This window comes from Pinus tabuliformis, chromosome 3_2, assembly GCF_031772625.1.
Source record: "Pinus tabuliformis cultivar Carrire ecotype Pingquan chromosome 3_2, CPIR1, whole genome shotgun sequence".
Taxonomy (NCBI): domain Eukaryota; kingdom Viridiplantae; phylum Streptophyta; class Pinopsida; order Pinales; family Pinaceae; genus Pinus; species Pinus tabuliformis.
The window spans coordinates 1,241,728,852-1,241,754,830 of record NC_142302.1 but is presented as its reverse complement, the minus strand read 5'-3'; the positions used below and the strand labels follow the sequence as shown (position 1 = coordinate 1,241,754,830).

General features: G+C 40.9%; 1 protein-coding gene across 1 annotated transcript in view; it reads left to right on the top strand.

Moving 5' to 3' along the window:
• Positions 1-1,289: 1,289 nt before the first annotated feature.
• Positions 1,290-25,979, top strand: part of LOC149185228 (signal recognition particle subunit SRP54 2) — a 152,520-nt gene continuing 127,830 nt past the window's right edge. The window contains exons 1-3 of the mRNA XM_089417837.1: positions 1,290-1,778; positions 18,823-18,922; positions 19,605-19,758. Coding sequence (XP_089273963.1) covers positions 1,548-1,778; positions 18,823-18,922; positions 19,605-19,758 — 485 coding nt within the window. The 5' untranslated portion in view covers positions 1,290-1,547. The remainder of the gene's footprint in view (positions 1,779-18,822; positions 18,923-19,604; positions 19,759-25,979) is intronic.

The window sequence follows — 25,979 nt, the reverse complement described above, 5'->3', positions numbered from 1 at the left end:
TGGAATAAGTGTCCCATAACCGTGGTTATTATTTTGCCTTAATTAACTTTAATTACATGGAATTTTCATGAGGGTTGTTACATTGAAGGAGGGGTGATCCAGAAGGAATATGCCTGACAATTGAGAGAGTTGCAAAAACAGACTGAAAAGATCGCTCGATATAACATTGGCCATTAGGGTGTCCACATAAAAAAATACTTCTCCAATTCTGCAACTTCAACATGATCTCAACTTTCATGAATGTTGACTATGGATTCAAAGGTTCCCACGCTTCCAGAGATGCTTTCGACGCCAAATCCATGAGATCATGCCATGAATTACCCATCCTTCTTGGTATGAAACCTGAGAGGAGATAATATAGAGGTCCAAAAATAATTTGACATAAGGCTTAAGAAAATGTGCTTGCAAAGGATGCCATTTGGTGAGCTTCAAATGATTAGCCCAAAAATCTTGCTTCCAAGGTGTGGGAAAATACCTTTGCCTCTAACCAACAATTTAGACCTTGCCTTATGCCAAAAGGTGTAAAAAATGCATTGCCATACATTTTAAACCTTGTCTTCTTCCCATCCATTTTTTTATTGATAGAGGAGGAACTAGGAACCTGTTTTAACTTGATCATGGAATATCTGTCCATCTAAGGGAGCCATTGACCTCATATCTCCCTTCTTCGAGCTCACATGTGATGTTGCCTTGTGTATCAACTTCTTTGTTTTGACTGCGAAGAATATGATAATAAGATTTATGAAAGAATGATTCGAGGATGCCATAGCTTCTTTGAAGGAGGAGAGAGATAGCATATTGTTCTTAGGGAGGAAGCTCAATTGGAGGAGCTGAATTATGATTAGAGAATTGCCCAAAATACCTATGGAGAAGATGTCTTGTTATTTTGCTAAGTGAAGGCAGAAAAAGAGACCATACATCTCAGCTAGATTATTTGCTCTTTACCCTAATCCTCATGTGAACTTTATTTCTATTTATCCTTCAAGATTTATAAGAATCTCTTTCCTCCCACCACCCCTAAAATTCATTCTTATTTTAATAAAGTTAATTTTCAATATTATTTATAATATACAGATTTCTAAAGAAAAAAATCAGTTAATTACCTAAAATAATTATAAACTTATAATTCTTATTTCAATATCCAAAGTAATTAATTAATTAATTAACTATATATAAATTCCATTAATAACGCTTATTCGAATCACGGTATTAAAAAATAAAAATAAATATTTCACATATTTTCGAAAAAGTAGTAATAAATATTCTACATAAGTTTCAAGAGTCGAAGGAAGTAATTGATCGAAGAACGCAAGGCACCAGAGAAAACCAATTCCGGAGGAACACGCAGGTCATAATTAGAAACTACTATGAGCAGGTCATAGTTAGAGACTATTACGACATAAAACGTGGAGGCTTTTCACTGCTGCTACCCATTTCAGAATACTTTGAGATCGGAAAGTGTCGTGAGATATTGGGGTTGAATTCTTCGCGATTTCGGTCCGGAGGAGACTTGAATCCTTCGAGGTTTCAGCCATCTTTGAGCGAAAATGGTGTTAGCAGAGCTAGGCGGGAGCATCTCCCGCGCCCTACAGCAGATGAGCAATGCCACAATTATTGACGAGAAAGCATTGAACGACTGCTTGAATGAGATTTCGAGGGCGTTACTACAGTCTGACGTTCAATTTAAAATGGTCAGGGACATGCAGGTGAACATAAAAAAGATTGTCAATTTGGAAGATCTCGCCGCTGGTCACAACAAACGCAGGATCATTCAACAGGTACTTTAAGCCCTTTAACCCTCTACTCGTAGAATTTGCTGATAATCCTAACCCTAAACTTAACCCTAACCCCCAGTTCTCACCAAAAGCCTGATTTGGGTATTAATTGCATCATCAAGGGATGGGGTGGATTGAAAATAAGTGCGAATTATTCTTGATAAGATCATGCCATAGACAATATTGAGTTGGAGCAGTGCGACAGAATTAGGTGCGTCTTACTCAGCAATTGTGCTAGGTGTTCTCTGATGTTGATTCTATTTCCCATTGCGTCTCCGTTTCCAAAAATAAAAGCCTAAATGAAGCTGTGGTATGAAAATGCAGCCTATGGTTTTCCTAACGATATTTTTGGTCTCCAAACGATTGAAAGTCATAGAAAAACGAAGGTACTGGTCTCGAAATTGCACTGTTTGACAGAGGAAAACCGTTAGTCTAAAACAACAAAAACATGGTAAGGAATGCGTTTTCTCTTTTTCATTTTTGCATTCTTATAGAGTTTCTGACCCAGTCAACCGTAGGGAGTTGGTGAATTTGCTGGAACTCGCTGAGTTTTAGTCAAACTGGGTGAGGCTGGTCAAATTTACCAAGTTTGATTGAAACTTTTTTGAAATTTTGAATTTGATTTGCCGAACCGGCAAGCAAAATTAAATTGTCAAGTTTCGACAGTCCATATTTCATTGGACCATGTTAGGTTGGATGGCAATGACGACTACAACAAAGTAGGAAGTGATACCAAAGACCAACTAGGAAGGCAAATTGCCTGCTTGATGGCGGGGATGATGGAGGGCCATTTTTCTTAAAAGGGAGATGTTTGATTGTTTCTGAACGACATGGAATGATGAAAAAGCAAATCAAATTTGTTAAGTTTTTCTACCTCATGATAATCATATCTGCACTCCTAGAACATTAAATCCTACAGCAGAAACTGAAACTGAGTGAAACACCTATCAAAATGTTGGATATGCAAACACTAACTTAAGGGACTGATAATTCAAGAGTGTAGGCATTATTGTGACTTTAAATCAAACTGGCATCTCGACAGAAGTCTGATCTAAGAAAATGAATTTTTTAAATGCACACAACAGCATACTATAATATGTAGCAGCTATCACATGCCTACCTACAGCAGCTGGCTATAACACATAGGCTGCAAACACAAGCTCTTACAGCAAAACCCCACATCAACCAACCTATCCGATGTGCGCCCCTTCTCTGTAGTCTAGACTAAGGGAAGGAGGAAGTTACAAAAGGGCTAATCAAAAGCCTCAAGAAATGTGCCCTCATAGTAGAGTAATGTGAAAATTCCTAATCCTCAAGGAACCTCTACTGCAGCAAATCTGAATCTACTTCACCTACTTGATTTTAATATACATTATTCATCAAGTTATTCTTCTGAATACTGAAGCAAATTACTTCTGCAGCCTACACTACTTAAATTTGATTTGCATGAAACAAGGAAATTGAGCAAAGAACAAGATACATAGGACACAGTTATTTTTGGACAAAATAGTCCCCGGAAAAAAACCAATGCAGGAAAACCGGTGCAACAACTCTGAGGGTATATTATTATGTAGGAGAAATTTCTGAATACAAATCTAGGATGCTCAACTAGCAATCCTTTACAGAGAAAATACTGGACAAAAGACTGGTGAAATAATCTCATCCCGTCACTGGAGAATCAATGACTAATCCTTAGCTCTGGGGGGCTCTTCATCACCTTCTGATGGCCTCTGTGTCAAACTGCGTCACCTTGGGCAGCTTCTGCGTCACCCCTCCTAGGTATTATGTTGCCTCTCTACTTTAGATCTTCTGCTGGCTGAGAATTCGACTTTCTTGCCTCCAGTGTCATACCCTGGCTTTCGGCACTTGAACTTCAAAGTTCAAATTCCCTCTGTAGAATTTCAACTTCTCCTCACTGACATGGAATGATGAAAAAGCAAATCAAATTTGTTAAGTTTTTTTACCTCATGATAATCATATATGCACTCCTAGAACATTAGATCCTACAGCGGAAACTGAACTGATTGAAACACCTATCAAAATGTTGGATATGCAAACACTAACATAAGGGACTGAAAATATAGTATGCTGTTGTGTGCATTTAAAAAATTTATTTTCTTAGATCAGACTTCTGTCGAGATGCCAGTTTGATTTAAAGTCACAATAATGCCTACACTCTTGAATTATCAGTCCCTTAAGTTAGTGTTTGCATATCCAACATTTTGATAGGTGTTTCAATCAGTTTCAGTTTCTGCTGTAGGATTTAATGTTCTAGGAGTGCAGATATGATTATCATGAGGTAAAAAAACTTAACAAATTTGATTTGCTTTTTCATCATGTAGTGTCAGCCCTCCTATGGATGTCTTCTGTCCTTTCTCTGCCTTGTATTCTCCGGAAAGTCCTTCTCCCGTTATCTCACTTGCCCCTCTGCTGCAATATCTCCCGATCGATTTTCCCCTGAGAACTTCTCACCTCAAAAAATCGATTTCCTCAATCTCTTTGTTTGTTTCTAAATCAACCCCAAGCCTCCTTATACTTTTTTCTGTTGAGACTTCAACGGTCGAGATTAAGTCTCTAATCAACGGCTAAGATTAAAACATGACTTGATCCGCATTTTAGATCATTCTCACCCATTTTTTGATTAATACCCATTAATATTTTAATTTCCCTAAGTTTAGACTTAGGAACCCTATTAAAAATATTAATTATTTTAATAAAATAGAATCCGGGTGGAATTTCATCAAACGGTTTCTTTAGAACTCATGTGCCTTAGCCTCTCGACCAATTTTCAAGGCTAGAGCACTTCCGATGCTACCAAAAACTAACACTCCTTCTTAGTGAGGAAAGTGCTTTAGCAACAATGTCCATCTGCACGCTGCTCTGTCTCTGAAGCACCTCCTTTTTGCACTGTTGCTGCCACCAACACTGTGTTGCTGTTGCTACTGTACTGCTGCCCATGACATTGCCACTACCACTGTTGCATCTGTACTACAACTCCTTCTCAAATGTTGCATATGTTATGCTCCTAGCACTGCCACTGCTAACACTGCATTTGTACTGCAACACAATTGCTGAGAGAAGCAATTGAAAAACATGCAAAATTGGCTAAACTTCACTGTGTTCAACATAATACCATGAATGTTGGAATCTAACTGCGACTAGTTTTCGACACTTTGAATCTTCTGCGCTGTTGTTGACTTTTGCACTGTGCCGTCTGCACTGCTGCCAACCTTGCTCTGCGCTGATCAGTCTCTGGTCTCCGGCGACTGCATCTGTCCTCAAACAATCCACTGCATCATCTAACACTAAGTCCATCTTGCTACTGCTGAATCATGGGCTCCCGTAGCAAGGAATTGATCAAAGAGGTGGACTCCTCAAGGATCTTGCCCACATGTAGTCCTCTTGACTACAGCTCGATATCGCCCTGTCTCCCTCGTGGAGATGCTTGGGCACTCATGGCAAATTCATCTTCATCAACTTTTGCTGGAGCAGCCTTAGGATCATGTTTCTCATCCTTATCCTTTTTCTTCAAAGGACACTGGGATGCATAGTGGCCCATCTGGCCACAATTGAAACATTTCACCTTCAAAATGTCCTTCTTTCGCTTCTGCTTCTGCTGTCCCTTTGATGCTAGATGGGCACTCATGGCAAATTCATCTTCGTCAACCTTTGCTGGAGCGGCCTTAGGATCATGTTTCTCATCCTTATTCTTTTTCTTCAAAGGACACTAGGATGCATAGTGGCCCATCTCGCCACAACTGAAACATTTCACCTTCGAAATGTCCTTCCGCTTCTGCTTATGCTGTCCCTTTGATGCTAGAGTTGCGTTCTCCTCCTCCTCCTTGGTCTTCGTGCCACTCCCACTGCTGTCATTGAGGTTGACCTTTACTAGGTCCCTCCTTAATTCCTCCTATTGAAGAGCTGCCCACATCTTCTCCCATGAAGGTAGTTTTTCCTTGCCCAATATGCTTTGGACGAAGACTTGCCATTCATCCGCGACTCCATTTAGGGCTATCCTCACCATCGCGGTTGATTGAGGAGTGGAACCCACTGCAGCAAGTTGGTCTATGGTGTCCTGAAGACGTTGAAGATATGTGAAAATTGGCAATTAGGGCCAACTCCATGTGGGTTATCTTATTTATGGCAGCTGATATTTTTCTTGGATCCCTCTCATTAAGAGGTGTAGGATTGATCTAAAGATCATCCGATTCCGACAAATATTCATAGAGTTATGAATTTATTTGTGTTATACGACAATTCGTGAAGGTCGGCCAGCAACCAAATAAACCCCACATGTGCTCAACATTTTAGTATAAAAGGAGATGACTTGAGAGTCATTTCTCCCGCACACTTCTGTCTTGATTTCTCTCCACTTGTCTTGGGTTTTAGTGGAAGAGAAATCTAGGAGTGGAAGCCCTAGACGTTGGAGGAAAGAAGACTAAGGGAGCCGCCCTAGCCCTAGACGTTGTCAATGAAGAAGTCAAAAACACTGTCAAGGAAGCATGCCCTAAACGCAGTCTAAGAGCAGCCCTAGACGCAGTCTAAGGGAGGCCCTAACGCTGTCCAAAAGGCAACCCTAAACGCAGTATAAAGGGCAGCCCTAAATGCTGTCTAAAGGCAACCCTAACGCTAACCTACGGTGCCCTAGATGCAGGCCTAATACGGCTGAAAAGGTGGGCTGAGGTGACCCTCAAAACAGGGACACCATGAGGGTTTGAGGACTCAAACATGCCCAGGACAACAATGCTAATAAATGGGACAGCTGGGCTACATGGTGCTGCTAAGACACATGGGACAGCAGCATGTATGGCAAGGCTAAGGGGACAACAACAAGGTACAACAATGACATTGATGGGACAACAACATGTTGGGACAGAACTATGATGGGACAACGATGACATTGATGGGATAGTAGCATGTTGGGACAACGATGACATTGATGGGACAACAATGACATTGATGGGACAATAGCATGTGGGGACAAAACTATGATGGGACATCAATGATATTGTGCAGCAGTGGCATAATGGGATAGCAGCAACAACGAGGTGCAACAAGTACATGGTGCAGCTAGGTGCAACAATAGTACTTGGGACAACAATGATGCTTGGTGCAACAAGTACATGGTACAGTCATGATTGGTGAAGCATGATGAGATGCAACATAATGATGATGGGTGCAACATGGTGAGGTGCAGCATGATGACGAGATTCAACACAATGATAAGTGAAGGAGTCACCTTGGAGAATCAGTTGAAGCAACATGTCTTCAACTGATCTCATGTATCATCTTCTTAGAGATGATCTATGCTCTTATCTAGATAAGTCAAAGTGTTGAATTCTGTTGTAAATGTACTATCTCTCTCTCTCTCTGCTGAACTATTGAAGAACATATAAGAAGAATTGATCAAGGGTTTCCCCACATTGGGGTTTGTCCCTGGCTGGCGCCACATCTTGTGTCCTCTTGTCTTGGTTTGTCTTCTGCGATTTATCTTTATGTTCTATTTGCAATTTACTTTAATGCTAATGTGAATAGCTTCACAGGAGGTCATCCTCTCAGCTATGTATTCGACCTCAGCTATGCTCAAAACAACTGCCTTCTGCTTCTTGCTCATCCAGGATATCGAAGCAGAACCCAAAGAGAACCAGCACCCAGAAGCGCTCTTGCGATCCTCCACAATACCTGCCTAATCAACATCAGAATAATCATGCAGCCTCACAGCTCCAACAGTGTATCTCAGTCCATGAGCGATTGTGCCCCGAAGATATCTCAGAAGATTCTTGGCACTAATCCAATGAGGCTCAGTTATATGTTGGCTCAACATGCTAACTGTAAAACATCTATCTGAACGGGTTCACCAAGAACATCAATGCTATTATGAGTTGATGAAACTCAGAGGCATTTTCCCAAATCAGGTCCAGCAGCACTACTGCATAACTTCTTAAAGTTAGGCTCCATCGAGGTAGTCACGGGCTTGCAGTTCACCATTCCAAATCCGGGATCCAACTCCCTCTTACTTTTGCAAATGAGAGGGTCTACACCTGTCAAAAAGAGGTCGTCCACATAAAGTAGCAGTATGCGAGGTCTATCATCCACAACCTTAAAGAAATGGTTTGGATCGGCTTCACTCCTAGTGAATCTTAGCTTCATTAGATAGCTGTCAATCCTCTCACACCAAGCTCAGGGTGCTTGCTTCAAGTCATAGAGAGCTTTCTTCAACTTGCATACATGAAATTCCCGATCATGAATCTCAAAACCCCTTGGGTTGTTCCACATCTGTGGTCTTGCTATTATATGAGGTGAATGGTTCCCTTATAAGCTTTCCTTCGGTACATCTCGAACATGTACCTTCATGCTCTTCTTTGAATTTAGGCATCCCTGTCACCTCCGATGCCATTGAAGAGATGTGTCACATGTCATGGTCCCCATTGGATTTCCTGTAACTTGATACAAATTGCCAACCTTGAACCCAAGAGTAAAATCATCTTTAAAATTCCTTTTCCAAACACGTACCTTTCCATCGATGAATGCCACCTTGTAACCTTTGACTTCCATTGCCGAAATGGACACCAGGTTCTTCTTGAGATCAGGTACTTAAAGAACTTTTTGTAAGAAAATCGTGTTACCCTCATTCAATTGACGGGTAATATTTCCTACATCCTTTACAAGATAGGTGGCATTGTCTTCAAGAATAATCTCCAAGATTGTTTCCTTCTCTATCATATTAGAGAGCGCTTCCTTGTATCCAGTGAAGTGCCTTGAGGCACCATTATCAATAAGCCAATTTCCCAACGAGTCTGGTGGAGAGGGCCGACATAAGATAATACTCAGAGACAACATTTGATTTCATACCTGGAGTTCCTTACATTCTTGAAGATTTCCTTGATGTCCTGCATTCCTTTTTCCTTTGCCATTGTACTTGACATTCCTTCGATCATCATCATGTGATGTGTCCCTTCTATTTTGGACACTCCCTCGCATAATGGCCAAACTTATTGCAAGCAAGGCATCTGCCTTTCCTTCCACCCTTAGATCCAGTCTTTTCATAGAAGTGACCTTTAGGTAGGCCACTAAACGCTTCCGCTGCGCCACTCTGATAATCTTCTTCGCTTCGACTTCACCCTTGGTGAATTTGATCTTAGGAGCAACCGGTGTATTTAATGGAGGCTCAGGGATTTTACCCTTCACGAAATCCAGCACTTCTTGCTTTCGGGAAGTGGGATGAAGAACCCATTGAGCCTTTTCACCTAGTCAAACTGTCTTCGATGATTGCTCTTTCACTCTTGCATGGGCTTTGTCTTCACCTCAGCTCTGATACCATGTTAATTTTAGGTATGTTCTATGTTGAGAGCATTTTACTTCAATTTTTCATTTTAGCTCAATATCAATTCCAGATTAGCAATCACATCAACATGATAGTAAAGTGCAGATAGAACATAAACATAAACATAAGAAGACAAGCCAACACAAGAGGACACAAGATGTGGCACCAGCCAGGGACAAACCCCAATGTGGGGAACCCTTGATCAAATCTTCTTATATTCTTCAATAGTTCAGCAAAGAGAGAGAAAGATAGTACATATACATTTGAAGTCAACACTTTGACTTGCCAAGATAGGAGATCAGACATCAAAGATCTTCACCATGAAGATAACACAAAGCAACAGATGATAGGCCTAGAGCAGCTCAACCAAATACCCAGAATACTGAAGCTTTCCTCCTATAAATCTCTTCCTCCTTTGCTGCTTCACTGAGCACCTTTCATATGCAGTAAGGACTGATGCATTTCATAGCAAAGCTGGACACTAGATAGAGCACAAATGCTGTGAGCTACAACACTCTAAACAAACCCCATAGTCCACCTATTGACTGCAGCTTGCCTGCACACATTTGCTCCAACGATACACGGCCTTATAGGGTCTGAATGCCGCACTTGAAGAGGCCTCCAACTGTTGGCTATGGCTTGTGACCTAGCCCAGCAGTTGACTGCAACCTTGTCCCTTCATACAGTGACCCAATCAGCCTTTATGCAGCAACCCATAGCTCCTCCTCATTGGATGCTTTGCCCATCATATCATACCCAAACAATACAGAAAAGGTCATGCTGTCACCTACAACAATGTGGCATTATGACAACAACTTGAGACCTTGTTTGCAGTGGCTGGAACCTCCTTCTTGGACTGTGGTCAGGGCAGATAGAAGCTTCATCAAACTGCGGATAGCTGTGAGATTATTTCTTCCTCTTGACAGCGGTTAGGGCTCTTTTAGAGCTTCATTAGACAACGTATAGAGGCTTCCTAAGGCAGCGTATTAAGCCTCTCCTTGCAGCGATGAATAGCCACATTTAGGACAACGTATGACTGTGATTAGGGCAGCATATGAGATTCTCCCATGACTGCAATTTAGGACAGCTTCTTCAGCTGTGAAGAGACCTCATTCACTGTGGCTAGATCTCCCTCTTTGGACAGCATGTAGGGGCTTCTTTAAGCTGCATATAGGTCTCCTCTTTTCTGCATATAGATCTCCTCATAAGGCTGCGGCTAGGGCACATTATGACAACAGATTTAGGGCTCTCCTTAAGTGCATATTAGAGCATACATTGACTGCGTATTGGAGCCCTTTCTTGACAACGTTTAGGGCTTGTCTTCCACAGCTAATTAGGCCTCCTCCTTGACTATGTTAAGGGCATGTTAAGGCCTCCTTTATGCAGTCATTCAACTGCGTCTATAGGGCTGCATAAGACCTTCTATTCTCAGCGGCTAGGGCATAACATGACCCTCCTTTCTCTGCGTCTAGATGACTTCTCCTAGGACAGCATTGGAATAGTTGCACTATAGAATCCTCCACCATGATTGCGTTAAGGTCTTGCTTCCATGACTGCGTTGAGGTCTAGGGCATCTCCTCGAGGGCAATGTATCCTCTTTAGATCTCTTCTACTACCAAAACCCAAAGACAAGTGGAGAGAGATAACAAGAGACGAGTGACCAAATGGCTTGAAGGCCACGTCTATTTATAATAAAATGTTGAGGACACGTGGGGGTAATTTGGTTGCTCGCTGACCTTGATGAATTATCACATAACACAAATAAATTCATATCTCCATGAATACATGTCAGAATTAAATGATATTTAGATCAATCCTACACCTCTCGACGAGAGGAATCCAAGAAAAATATCAACTGCGATAAATAAGGAGACACACATGGAGTTTGGCCCTAGTTGCCAATTTTAACACATTTACACTTGGATATTTGCCTTGGCTGCAATTAACACATAAGAGAGCATTCATATACTTTGAGATAAACAAGTAGACCTTGTGAAACATGTTAACCCTGCCGCTTACACATACCTACAAGTCAGTGAGAAAAGCCTTCAACCCCACCAGGTGTGGTTGGTGGCAGGGAACTAACAGAAGGGGCTATCACACTAAATCCCCTCTCTCTCCATTTAGGCTCTCTCCTAGGTTAGCTATGGGGGGTGGTCCCTAATATGGAAAATTAAGATAAAAGAAATGCGAGGTTCTATGAGAGATGCTAAAGTGAAAGTGGATTACTTTTAAGAATTATGAGCAAAATATGATATGAGCAATAAAAATCATTAACATATTAAAACCATAAAACCAGTGCCTTAAGATAAATTGCTCAACAAAAATGAAAGATATATTTGCTCAAAAGAAAGTAGAATGCTTCAAAAAATGAAAGCAAAACAATCTTGAAATGGAGACAAAGATGTTAGCATGATAATCGATACAAGATATAAAATGCTTTTAAAATATAATCAATGCCTAAATCAAAGCATATAGAGATATCTTGCAAAAGGAAAATCAATTAGTGTTCTACTTGCAAAAGGAAAATAAAACAATGCTTGCCAACTTGAAATGGAGACAAAGATGTTAGCATGATAATCGATACAAGATATAAAATGCATTTAAAATATAATCAATGCCTAAATCAAAGCATATAGAGATATCTTGCAAAAGGAAAATCAATTAGTGTTCTACTTGCAAAAGGAAAATGAAACAATGCTTGCCAACATAAAATATTCAATAATGACAAGTAAAATGGACAATTGCAAGTGAAATCATAAGATGTATTAGCATGAGATGCACCTATACTAGATTTGAATGCAATTAGTCTTGGTTATTTTTAATCTAAAATGTCTAATCTAAATGAGAAGTCCTCCTCTTGAGCTCTTACCAAAGGGTTAATTGAGGTGACTGTAAGAAAGAGGGGGCGATAGCACGAAGGTGTCATTAACGATACCCATCCCCTAAGTCTTACGAGCCAACATGTGCCTTCGTTCCTACAAGGGGACAAGCCGCCTTCATAACTGCAGGGTCACAACGCTTTTACCTTACTTCATACCAGATGGAAGAACTTTCCAATAAAGTCTTTTTCCCTATACTTTCCATCAACCAACCTGATGCTTGGAGGTTAATTTTAGTGAGGCTTGGGGCTTGGCTTGGAACCCTGCTTATACTAAAATGCCTAGATGAAATGCATGAATGAGTGTTATTGCTTCCAACAAAGTATTGATATCAGTGCTCAAAATAAAAGACAATGCTCAAATAAACTATACCATTATCTTTCAATGGAAAGGGAAAGTGAAACAATTAGCTCAATGTAGCTCCACAAGTTACAAATATGTAGCTTTGCAAGTAAATGAAATCAATGCCAAATTGCTTCAATGGAGTGACATAAGAAAGATCCAACAATAATGATAATGCCACATAATATAAATTGACAATGATAAAGCAATGTGCTCAAGAGACTTGTGAAACCAAAGTAGATGGATAAATTAAACTAGTTTAAGCTTGCCCAGTAAATATAAAATACTTGTTTGCATCAAAAGAAAATTTGCATGTGTTGTAGTAGATTGCTCAATATAAATATTCAAGAAATGGAAATGGAAAACATAAACCAATCTCAAATGTATGCTAAAATGATAATGGATGTGAGTGTTATGTTAAGAAACTAAGCATGCACGAATGAGTTTAGAAATGAGATTAACAAAGAAAATTGGAGTAACAAAACTAAGAGATTAATCCACCCACAAGCAATGATCCTCCCTCTAAATGGGGAGAAAGGATACCATGAGAAAAATCTAAAGCTCCCTCACAAGAAAAATTAATCTTTTTATTAGAGATTGGTTACAACGAGAGAAAAGAAACGCCGTTTGAGAAGACTTGCTACTCAAAAAGGGTTGCAAAACAGATCCAAAATGAGTGGAAAGATAACATGAAATAGTCAAAATGATAATCTACAATTAGTGTACAAGAACTAGATCAAGACATTCAAGTAGAACTCCATACTTGTCCAGTTAAAACCATGCTCTAGGTAGCAAATAAAATACTTGAAAGCACAAGATATTGATCAAGAAAAATATTGAATTTAAATTCATGTGATCTTAGTAGGCTAGAGGAAGTGAAACTTCCTCTTTCAAAATCGTTTGAGATCCTTGAGGCAAACCAATTGGGTCCTTCTATTCTTGATTTTGGGAGTTAGTTCGTCTATCAGAGAGTTACCCCACGCCCAAGTAAATCCTTAAACCAAATCTAAAGATCTCTACACTCTTGGAAAAAGATGTCAGCAATCATAAAGGGATTATATTATACAATGGAGGAGAAGGTTAGAGATTTCACAAAAAATCTTCTAGTGCTCCTCTTCCTAGAGTATTTCTCTAACCCAAAAACTATACAAGATAGCTTGCATATGTTACAGTTAATCCAAACAAGTGGCAAAATGATAACTAGCATAATCCACATACATGTAGAATGTAAAACACAACAATTGAAATAACATCACCTCAAGCAATGGAAGGAGAACACCAACACAATAGTACCGCGAAGTCTTTTTATCATATGAAAATGAATACAAAATTCAGTAGAGTCTCCGTTAGCGCAATAGCTCGTTCCAAGATACAATATGAGAGCCAAAGGCTCATTTAAATAGAACTATGGGAGCCAATCCCAATGAAAAATGAAATGACAAGTGTAGCAATGGTGAAGATCCCAATGTAGAAAATCAAGCTACATGTGGCAAAGATAATTGTCTCATGTGTTTCCAAACTGCTAGTCAAGTATAGAATTAATTGAAGAGTGTGGTAGACAAACTCCCTCAAAAATATGTGTTGGCTGCCACCACAGGCAGCGTATATCCTTTTCCCATGCGCAAATCTATTGAGGCTGCCATGTGCAATCGAGTGGGTAAGAAGGGGAGACACACTCCCAATGAATCTTCAACAAATAACCACGCTCTGCCACCTCTAACAAACTGCTGTTCATAATCTCCGTAGACTACTGTGTGACTGCGTGTTGGAATATGAACATGTGTTTAGAGGAGCTGAGATAAGGGGAGTTAACTCCCACATAAAATTGTTGTTAAGTTGTCATGTAAAAATGCCTCCAAACTCCCATGTAAAACTGCTGTTGTGCATATGGCTGAGGTAGATAACAACGTACACGTGGATAGTAAAGTGGAGTGTTGGTGGAAACCAATCTCCACAAAATTCTCAACAAAATCCTTAATTAAATCTTTGCTACTTGCGTTGATTTCCTTGCTGGCACCGTTGACCATATATTTTTGTTGCGTGGAGTTTCCCTTTAGCATGTGCGTGGAGCTCTTTTAATTTGCATGTGCATATGTGTTTTCCTTTTGGTGACTTATGCATATACCATGGAGATGAAGTGGGGTCCATTACCCACTTAATTAATTTACCTTTGCTCTTTAATTTCAAATTTGATTTAAGTTAAATCAAAAGTTGAACTTTAAGAATTCGATGTGCCTCATAAACTCAACGTGGGCCCTCTTTGACTTTATTTTACTTGGAACTTTGACTTGAGTTGTGGCTTGATTGGTGGGCCCCACATGATTGCCACAGCATCTTTGACCTTCCCTGGAATTGCCATGTCACTTGTTTGACTTATTTTGACCATGGAAAAATTTATGATTTTTTCCAATTATTCATTTGTTTTGATTTTTTTCCTCATTTTTGCTACTGCCATTAGAAAAATCGACTTTTGAAGGACTATAAGTCATTTTTTGACTCTCAAAATGGGTCTTAGGATAATGCTGGGTCTCTGAGGATGAATTTGGAGTAGTCACACGCCCCAAACATTTCCTAAGGCCACTTATTTACATCATTACTTGGAAAATAATTAAAAAATCCCATTTTGCGGGAAATTTTTAATTATTAAAAAATTCTACTTAGACATAACCAAATTCAACGAAATTTTTTGTGTGGTCTAGTATGGTAATATACATAGACTCTAGACACTAAGATGTGTTAGGGACTCAACCTTCAAACTGTCACCTCAACTTTGGGGTAAAAAATGAGTGAAAAACCCAGAAAATGATCTGCCTCTGAAAAAGAAGGGATAATTAACTGGATAAAAAAACACTCCAAGGTGTACTCATTTGCTGATCGAGTTCCAACATCCTAGCCCTGTTACAGACTCAAAAGCTCATCATTAATAGTATCGCTTATTACAATTCCCCGCAGGGTGTGGAATCTGGGTACAAGAAAGATGATGAGAAGATCGAAGTAGAGTTAAAACCTCTGTTGACTGATGATATCTGATGGTACAAGTGTCATCTGGATCATCCTTGGGCATGGAGTCTTCATATAATCATTAGGTGCTACTCCAGCGGTCAACAAAAATACAATTGCAACGTATACAAGTTTCTTCCACGAATGGGGTAGAAAGAGTGCTCCTTTAAGAGAAAGGTATTAGTACCATTCTAATAAAGACACATGGGAGCATAGAAAGAATCGTTAGTTAATGTGCAAAATAGTTCACAAAGTAACAACGATCATGAAAGCAAGTAATAATGCACATTCAACAAGATATATACCAAAGCCAATGAAATAGTTCATTTTCTTTAGTATGTATGAACACAAACATATACCGTAAACATTAAAAGAATAGTCTTACAACATCCATGATACATGCATGAAAGTGTGTTGGCTTTGAGAGCTTCAAATATTAAGTGAAAGTTCCAAGATACACAATTACAATGATGAATCACTAGCCCCAATAGTGGAACATTGAGCCACCACTTGCTTCTCCAAAAAATGATAAGACTCTCCAATGCCAAGCTAGAGAAGCTAAGGTGAAAAGTCCTTTGCTTGAGTTATGAGGGTTTATTTATAACAAATGAGGTGACTATCCACCTCCCATGTGACTCTTGACCTCCCTCATGACTTTTGATCTCCCATGTGACTTTTGAGCTCCTACATGACTCTTGGACTTCCTAGTGACTCTTCATATTTGATGTGTAACCCTTGGGCTTCCGCACATTTTACTTTTTCCAATTTTCAAAATTACATAATTACATTCCACCAATAATGTGACAAAATACATGAGACAAAACAACACTCTTGTGTTGACACTTTGAAGAGCTACAATTTGGCGATTGTGACATGAGACTTCATTGTAATGTATCAATGCTAAGTTCTTCTCTTTATTGATATGTCTTCAATCCTTCGTGATAGATTTTGTGCGTACTTCATCTTCATCCTCCAAAGGGTCTGGTTATAGTATTGGAACCTTCTAAGTCAACATGAGTTGTCATCTCTTTATTGTGGTCCAAGATCCCTTTTACTCTTGCATGATAGCACCTTCGTGTCTTGTCTCCACAAGTGTTCTTTTGAAACCTCTTCTTGATGGCTTCCTTGAGCATCATCTTTCCATGCTAGGATGATAACACTTGCAAATGAAATTCACTCATGACAAGACAATATTAGTCTCAAAATCACCTATTCTATCTTTGTTTGCTCATGTGAGGTGCTGACTGTGATGGGACAATGCGCAAGGACTGAGAGAGGGGCCTTCTTGGGTGTATAGCACAGAGTCAAGAGGTAGGGGATGGAGGTCTGGGCATTGGAAGTGCGCATTGTGCAATGACAAGAGGGAGAGGCAAGGCTTTGCACAGTGGGCAAGTCCAGGAGACAAGGGTGACATGCTTGGGCACTGTGACTGCCCAATGTGTAGTTAGGCCCAAGGGATTGTGCAGGTTGCCACAATAGGTGTCAAGAGTTGCCCCTCCTCTCCACTAGGAGTGTGCAATGTGCAATGGAGGCCAAGCTAATTATGGCCTTGCACAGAGGGCAAGTGTAAGCAACAAGAAGTTGGGTCATTGTGCCCTAGGAATGCTCAATGCACAATGAAGGGAGGGAGGCCTTGGTATTGCACAGGTTGCCATTGCAAGGGGCTAAAGGAGACCTCACTGTCAACTAGGAGTGCTCAATGTGCAACACAAGGCAGGGTTGATCAAGGCTTTTGCATAGTGAGCAAGTGTAAGCAACAAGGGTTGAGTGACTGTGCTCTAGGGATGCACAATGTGCAATGTGAAGGGAGTTGTCCTCAAGATGGGCGCAAAGGGAAAGTGTAAGCAGCAAGAGGCTCATGACTGAGGCTTGGAAGTGCACAATGCACTCATCACTTGGCTGAAGGTTAAAGGTGTTCATAACTTGTGCATAATGTGAGGACAAGGAAGAATCCCAAAATTGACTAAGTGTGAGATTATTAGGACAAGAAAGAGAGAGAGAGAGTAAGAGCGTTCAAACAGGTTCTGAACATGATATAACACACATACACAATCACACAAATGACAAGAAGATGCACAATACCCAAAATATAGTGAAATGACAATAAAGCGACACTTAGGGTGCATATCTTTACGACACACATGTCCACTGCAACCAAAAGGGTGCGTTATGCAATGGGAGAGTGTCCAATACATGTTCTAATGATAAATAACATTAACTAGTGCAAGAAAGTGTGCTGAAGCTGCCTCTAGAAGGTGTTCGAAGGTCCTCTTAGGATATGTGAAATCAAGCAAAAGCGACACATGCAAGAGTGAAAGCGACACATGCTAAAACAAGAGAAAAAACAAGTAACACATGCAAGAAAGAAAACAAACAAAAGCGAGACTTGCAAAAGATAGAGCAAACAAAAACGACACATGCAAGAGCAAAAGAAAGCAAAAGCGACACTTGCAAAAGCAAAAGCGACAGTTGAGAAACTCACCGGGAAGATGGCACACTTGCAACCACTAGTGAGAGAAGGCTCCTCGTGCTCCAAAAATGCGTGGAGCTAAAAAGCAAAAGATGAATGTAAAAATGCTCTCTTGACTGGATTCTTTATATAGGGAGAGAAGACATGCAATTAGGGTTGAGGTTTGTGAGTGCGCTTAATGCATGTTGGGAAACTAGGAGTCAAGAGTGAATTGACTGCCACTACGAGGTGTGACAGTACTGACTTGAAGAAGTGCACTCTCACAGTTCACTGTCAACAAGGAGTGTGCAATCAGTATCTGCAGTGGGTGCCCTTACATTGTCACTGGGAACTGCACAATCACTGTCAGTGGGAACTGCACAATCACTGTTGGCGAGGACTGCACAGTGGTTGTGAGCAAGGATTGCATAGTAACTGTGGGTAAGGATTGTGAAGTGACTGTGGGCAAGGATTGCACCGTCACTGTCACTATGAAGTGCGCTTAGCCTATCTTGAAAGTTGTGCTTGTGAAGACATCAAGAGCTGGGCATGTGAAAGCAAGAAGTTGCGACTCTTAGAATTCCTAAAGGAAGACTTGAACACTTAAAAACATGACTGAGCATGACATTAATGGCTCCACTCATAATTTATTGTTTTCTTTTATTTTTTAAATTTGCGTTTGGAAGGTCCTTTGTGTAAACATACTTGCCACAAATTTCAATTGTTCAGTCTCTGTTGCAAATCAACATCATAGAATACGAGGGGAGCTTCAATTGTTGATTTTTATGAAAACAGAGAGAAAATGACATCTAAAAGATAATTCTTTCTGACCATCGACTCTTATAATATATATGTTGTTTGTTGTGGCTCCAGTAGACTTATTTTCTTTCTGTTTTAAGATATTTAGTTCATTAATCCGAAATTTGGATTTTTTGCCATTGCTCAATTCCATGATGCAATTACTCATGTGAGCATATGCAGCTTTTCTGAAGACTTCAGTGCATAACACATATTGTTGGATTCATAATAGGTTGGTATTCTTTTATGCAGGCCATTTTCAATGAATTGTGTAAAATGCTGGATCCTGGAAAACCCTCCTATACACCAAAGAAAGGAAAGCCGAGTGTTGTCATGTTTGTGGGATTACAGGGTAAGTCAATGCTATATATTGACATTAAGTTGTGAACCTGTTCAATGATTTCAATGCAGAAATTAGTGAATACATATTTTCTTTGATGTCGTAAGTTCATTTATTTCTTGCAATTGTGTTTTAGTATTTTCCTGGAAGCATACAAGATTAATTAGGTTGAATCACTATTTTTGCTAGATTTAATAATAGTTCGTGTTGGCATATAGGGATAGAATTTTGAATTTTTGATAGCCAAGAGATAAGATAAATTTATTAATGTCCAACAAATGGCCATAAAAGGTTCAATGGGACTGCTAAGTACATCTGTGTCAATACAAAGTGGGAGTGCAAGGGCAACTCCCATGAAAACAAGACAAAATCAGATCTAATCTTAAGATCTAAGGTCTGAAATCCAAGCTGACAGAACATTTGTTTTTTATTGAGGGATATATTTTTGAATCTTTTGATGGCTGACAAAGCTTTTGTGGTTTATCTGCTTTTCCAATGATGTGCTTTTCATATTCTTTGGAAATTTTGTTATTTTCATCTCATGAAAAGTAATCTCTATTCCAGGATAATTCAGTTCCACGAAGTGCATGTCGGATACCCTTTAGGATTAGGGAGCCTTTGACTTGACAGTTCTTAATAAACAGGTTTCTTGGACAACTGTAATTTCCTTTGCTGAAGCATATTCGATATGCAGGTGCTGGGAAGACTACTACTTGTACAAAGTATGCTCACTACTATCAAAAGAAAGGCTGGAAGCCAGCCTTGGTTTGTGCAGACACATTTAGAGCTGGTGCATTTGATCAGCTGAAACAGAATGCGACTAAGGCCAAGATTCCCTTTTATGGCAGGTACATTGGAAGATTCCCAAAATGTGACATCTTTTTCTTGCAAATGATGATATTCTTTAAATAGGTCAATTACATGCACTTTTGTAAGCACGTTAAGGCAATCATAGTTATTGCCAGAAGGTCAATTTCAAAAGAACTATATCCCAACTCCACAATGAGCCATCCAACATTAAGATAATGCAAAATCCAAGTGCCTAATATTGTTATAACAATCCAAATTCAAATCAGGGTTTCTTTACCAAGAAATTAAGAGACTGCAACATATTTTGTACAATTGGGGATATAGAGACAAACACGTTCTAGGTAAAGAGACAAACATGTTTAGGTAAAGAGGCGAGTCAGGAAGAGCCTGTTGGTTTCAAACTGCATTTATACACAGTTCATTGTCCTGGGAAAGTTGATTTTCTTGCTTACCCATCAAGGCCAGTTCTTGCTGTCTTATTCAAATCTGATGTGCCTCAGGAAGTTAACAAAGCACCAAAATGAGTTTCCACTTCCTAGATCACGTTTTCTGTGGCAGTTGTGTCAGGGATATATATTATTAACTACTATTTATTGTAGCATATCTAAAATTGCACCCAACCCCAGCAAGATGTGGTATGATAGGTCCCACTATGGCAGTTGGCAATGGCAGTGAGAGGCTTTTATGGCCTTAAATCTCTCTTTTGTTATTTCAAAGTATGGTTTGCCTGTTTACCGGTACTTTCTTGCTCTAGATTTCTTTGGGATACTTATCTCCACAGCATTAGAACTTTTTGTAGTAACTTGGAAATACTTTATTAACTACTATTTATTGGAACATATCTAAAAGTCTAAAACTGCACCCAACCCTGTCAAGGTGTATTATGGGCAAAAATGTTGAAATTTGGTACCGGAGGATAGGTGGTTCCCTTAGGCTTTGATCTTTGGCCTAGGGAAAAGTGTCCAAAAGAATTTAATTTTTCTCCTAAAGTGACTTTATAATTTTATAAAGTTAAATTTAATTTAAAAGTGATTTTAAGTGATAAAGTTACTAAGTCTAATTTTAAAGTAAATTTTATAAAGTAAATGAAAAATTAGAAAGGAAAAGTGACTTTGGAAATAAATGACTAAGTGGGTCTTTATTAAAGTGGGGTGAATTAAAAAAATAGAAAGTGAGATTTAAATGAGCATTTAATCTCAGCCATTGATCTAAATCTATTTCAGCCATTGGATTTAGAGATCACCCAAAAGTCACTTGGAGTTATATTAAAGGAGGAAAAGGAGGAAAAGGTCATTCATTCTTTCATGAGCAGATTGGGAGAAGGAGAGCAAGAGAGATTTCTGAGCAGGGAGGAGAAGGAGACAGCAACTTGGCACACATTCCAAGGCAGCAGTTGAGCAGATTTGTACAGCTGATTCAGCACATAGTGAAAGGCAGATTTTTGCACAAAAATCGAGGAGCAGTTTGCTGATTTTTCTGCACACAAAACGGAGGCCGTACAACATTTATTGCTGTCCTGTTTGCTGTAATTTCCAGATTGCTGTGAGGCACGGGAAATGAGATAAGTTGTAAATTTGCTTGCTAATTTTTTGCTGAATAATTCTCACTGTAAAAAGGCAATTTTCAGAAATAAAGAAGAGCTCTCAAACTGGTTTTCCCCAAGAGTTGTAGGGGGTTTTTCCAGGGTCAAGTTGACAAAAAATATCAGTGTTTTAATGTGTTTTAATGGCTGTTTTTGATCGCTGATTTTAATTCTGCAATTTCCAGCATTCTGAAAAATTTCCAGAATTTGTGTTTTCAGCAATATTTTTTTTTTAGTCTGTTAAATGTATGGTTATGGGAATGGGCATTTAACTACATGGGAGAAATAAGGAGAAACTGAAAACCGGGGTGGGAAAACAGAGATTTTTACATGGTATCAGAGCTTGAGTGCTGAAGGGCAGTTTGGGACAGCAAAAGGAAAAATTACAGTTGTTGATTTTTCACTCAGAAAATTCCACCAAGCTGATTTTTTCATAAACAACAGTTTTATCTTTACTACAACAATGCTATTTTTTAGTTTTAGGACAGCAGGATGTCATTGAGATTGAGGGTGGAGGATAGGCTGGATGGGCATATAAATTATAGCGTTTGAAAGGAGAGAATGCAGAGTATCTTTGAGGAGGCAGAAGTCTGGGATATCATGGTGCATACCGCACAGAACCTTGTTGTTGTGCCCACTGATGTTACTCAGTTGGCTGAGTATAAAAAGAAGAACAATAAGGGTAAGAGGCTGATTCTAGACGGAATCAAAGACCATTGCATTCCTCATGTGAGAGGAAAGAGCAATGCCCATGAGATGTGGACAGCATTGTCCAATCTCTACCAGAGTACCAATGAGAACCGGAAGATGGTCCTGAAGGAGAAACTGAAGAACATTAAGATGGGTAATGATAGTGCAGCTGGATATCTCACAAAGATTACTAATGTGAGAGATGAGTTGGCAACGATTGGAGAGGCCATTCCACCCACTGAGTTGGTGCGGATTGCAGTGAATGGCCTCCCCCGTTCATGGTTGAACTTTGCTGATGGGGTTTGTGCACGTGAGACCCTTCCCACATGGGAGAGGTTTTGGGATGATTGTATTCAGACAGAGATCAGGAAAAGTCAGCTTGGGGCAGCCAAGCCAGTTGAGCAGGATGAGGATGTAGCACTGGTGGCAGGAGGCAAGAAAGGCAAAGGGAAGAAGCAGGCTTCCACAAGCGGTGGTGGGGGCAAAGGCAAAGGTAAAGGTAAACAGGGGACACACAGAAGGACTATTCCAAGGTGAAGTGTTGGAATTGTCAAAAGATGGGACACTATGCAGTTGTGTGTCCGGAGAAGAAGAAGAAGAAGGGGAAGAACCAGGACGTGGCAGCTTCAGCAGAGATTGAGGACTTTGCAGGTCGTTTTGACCGGGAGTTTGCGTTCACTACGTGTGAGTCCTCTAGTGCAGGATCATCTGCCACACAGGTTCAGAGGGAGCATGCTTTTCCCTCGATTAGCGGAGCATCTACAGGTATCTGGTATGTGGACAGTGGGGCTTCACGTCACATGACATGAGTCCGTGAGTACTTCTCAGAGCTTTTAGAGAGTGGTACTGATATTGAGGTAATACTCGGTGATGACAGAGTTGTTAGAGCGGTCGGGGTGGGGACAGTGACATTTAAGAGGGAGTCCAAACCTCCTTTGAAGGTGTTAGAGGTTCTTTATGTGCCAGGGATGAGGAAGAACCTCATATCCGTCTCAGCTTTGGAGGACAGAGGATATGAGGTACTGTTTAGGGGAGGACAGGTGTTGATGTATCCCAGGGGCGCTCCAGCTGATTCAGCTAGAGTGATAGGTGTACGCCATGCAAAGGTGTACAAGTTTGCATTTCAGCCCCTTTTGGCATTGAGCAGTAGTACCGACAATAGAGCTAGCAGTTCTGAGCTGTGTGAGATTTGGCACCGCAGGATGGGACATATGTATCATGGAGCCTTGAGGACATTACGGGAGATCACTACAGGTGTGCCAGATTTCAGTACTGATCACTTTGATACTTGCAGAGGTTGTGCGATGGGCAAATTTGCCAAATCCCCTTTTCCCAGCAGTGACAGCAGAGCGACGAGGATACTTGATTTGATTCATTCCGATGTGAGCGGTCGGATGTCTCATGTTTCCTTGAGTGGATATGAGTACTATGTTTTATTCATTGATGATCACTCCAGGAGGACCTGGATTTATTTTTTGAAGACCAAGAGTGAGGTCTTCAAGCGGTTTCAGGAGTTCAGAGCTCTTGTGGAGACTAGACAGGTCGAAAGATCAAGTCCTTGAGGTCGGACAATGGAGGAGAGTACACCCTTGGAGAGTTTGTTGACTATTGTGCGAAGGCAAGCATTAGGAGGGAGTTCACTGTTCCTTACAACCCCCAGTAGAACGGAGTTGCAGAGAGGAAGAACAGATCCATCATAGGGGCTGCCAAAGCCATGTTACATGATCAGGGGTTGCCATTGTTCTTGTGGGCAGAAGCCTGCAACACAGCTGTTTACTTGCAGAACAGGAGTCCGCATCGTGCCTTGGGGCACATGACTCCGGAGGAGGCTTTCTTTGGGAAGAAGCCTGATATTGGTCATCTTCATATCTTTGGATGCATAACATACTCCTATATACCCAAGGAGAAGAGGACCAAACTAGAGCCCACCGCAGAGAAGGGTATCTTTGTGGGCTACAGTGAGACCTCAAAGGCCTTTCGGATTTACATTCCTGCACAAAGGAGAGTTGTTGTCAGACGGGATGTGAAGTTCGAGGAGGACAGGGTTTTTAGGAGGTCACGGGAGTTAGAGTATCTGGATCAGCCAGACCCTCAGCAGCAGTTGAGTCAGTCGCAGGGATCCAGTGGGCAGGGATCAGGAGGATTCGGAGGTACATCTATGAGGATGTCAGGTCCATCAGTGAGCAGTGGCTCGCCGAGCCAGAGGGGTGGTGCTCCGGGCAGCATGCAGAGCAGTTCACAGAGCAGTTCACTAGGGAGTCCACTGATAGACAGTTCACACGGTACCTCAGCTTCTACAGGTTCAGGTGCAGGCAAGAGGACAGTAGACAGACAGTCAGGAGTTCAGGCTACTGATGATGATGATGAGGAGGAGTTTCATTCTCCAGTGGGATAAGTGCGCTCAGGGAAGAGGAAGCCCAAGTGGCTTCAGGACACCTTGAGAGATGCCACATCTGTTGCTGAGCCGAAGAGGCCGGTCAGAGAGAGTAGACCACCTGAGAGGTTTTGTAGCTATATGGCGATAGTTACCAGCATCCTTGACTCTGAGCCTTCTAGCTATGAGGAGGCAGCTAGCCAGCAGGTCTGGAGAGAGGCCATGCAGGAGGAGTATTCTTCTATCATGAAGAATGATGTTTGGGAGGTGGTGCCGAGGCCTGAGGGCAAATCGGTGGTTACTTCCAGATGGCTTTACAAGGTAAAGCATGCTGCAGATGGCAACATTGAGAAATTCAAAGCGAGGTTTGTGGCTAGAGGGTTCTTTTAGGTAGAGGGAGTTGATTATGAGGAGACCTTCACTCTCGTGGCTCGATATACTTCGATCCGCTCCATTATATCGATAGCAGCAGAGATGGGTTGGAAGATCCACCAGATGGATGTGAAGACCGCATTTCTCAATGGCTTCATACAGGAGGAGGTGTACATTGAGCAGCCACAGGGCTTTGAGGTGCATGGGAAAGAGTCCCATATGTGCAGATTGAAGAAGGCCCTTTATGGCCTGAAGCAAGCTCCCAGAGCTTGGTACTCCAGGATAGATGCATACTTGCAGGGGATGGGTTTCACAAAGGGTGAGGCAGATCCGAACCTTTACTTTATTGTGATTGGTGAGGAGCCTCTCATTCTGGTGCTGTATGTGGATGACTTGATCATTACAGGTGCAGAGAGACTCATAGAGCACTGCAAGAGAGATCTTGCGGCGGAGTTTAAGATGGAGGACATCGGCCTGATGCATTACTTTTTGGGTTTGGAGGTGTGGCAGGAGGAGGGACATTTCTTTCTGGGGCAGGGGAAGTATATTGTGGACATCCTTAGCAGATTCCACATGGAGGATTGTAGACCCATGTCGACACCGATGATCACCAACTGGAAGAAGCTTCATGCTTCGGATTCCGAGTTGGTGGATCCCACATTGTACAGGCAGCTGATTGGTTCCTTGATGTATTTGGTCAACACTAGACCAGATATCTTTTTTGCAGTCAACACGATGAGTCAGTTTATGTGTGAGCCTAGGAAGGTTCACTGGGTGGCTGCAAAACACATTTTGCGGTACTTGCAGGGGACAGTGGATTATGGTCTGGACTACAGGCAGGGAGATGGAGTGAGATTGGCTGGATACACTGATTCTGATTGGGCAGGTTGTGCTTTTGATAGGAAGAGCACTTCAGGGTGTTGTTTTGGGTTGGGTTCAACAGTAGTGTCATGGTTCAGCCGGAAGCAGCAGTCAGTAGCACTGAGTTCAGCGGAAGCAGAGTATATGGCAGCCAGTCTAGCTAGTTGTGAGGCCATCTGGCTTCGCAAGATGTTGTTTGGCTTATTTGGTCAGCCGTTGAGACCTTCAGTGATTTACTGTGATAATCAGAGTTGCATTAAACTCACGGAGAATCCAGTATTTCATGACAGGTCAAAGCATATCGGGATCAGATATCATTTCATCAGAGACTATGTTCAGAAGGGAGTTGTGAAGCTTGAGTATATTTCCACAGATGAGCA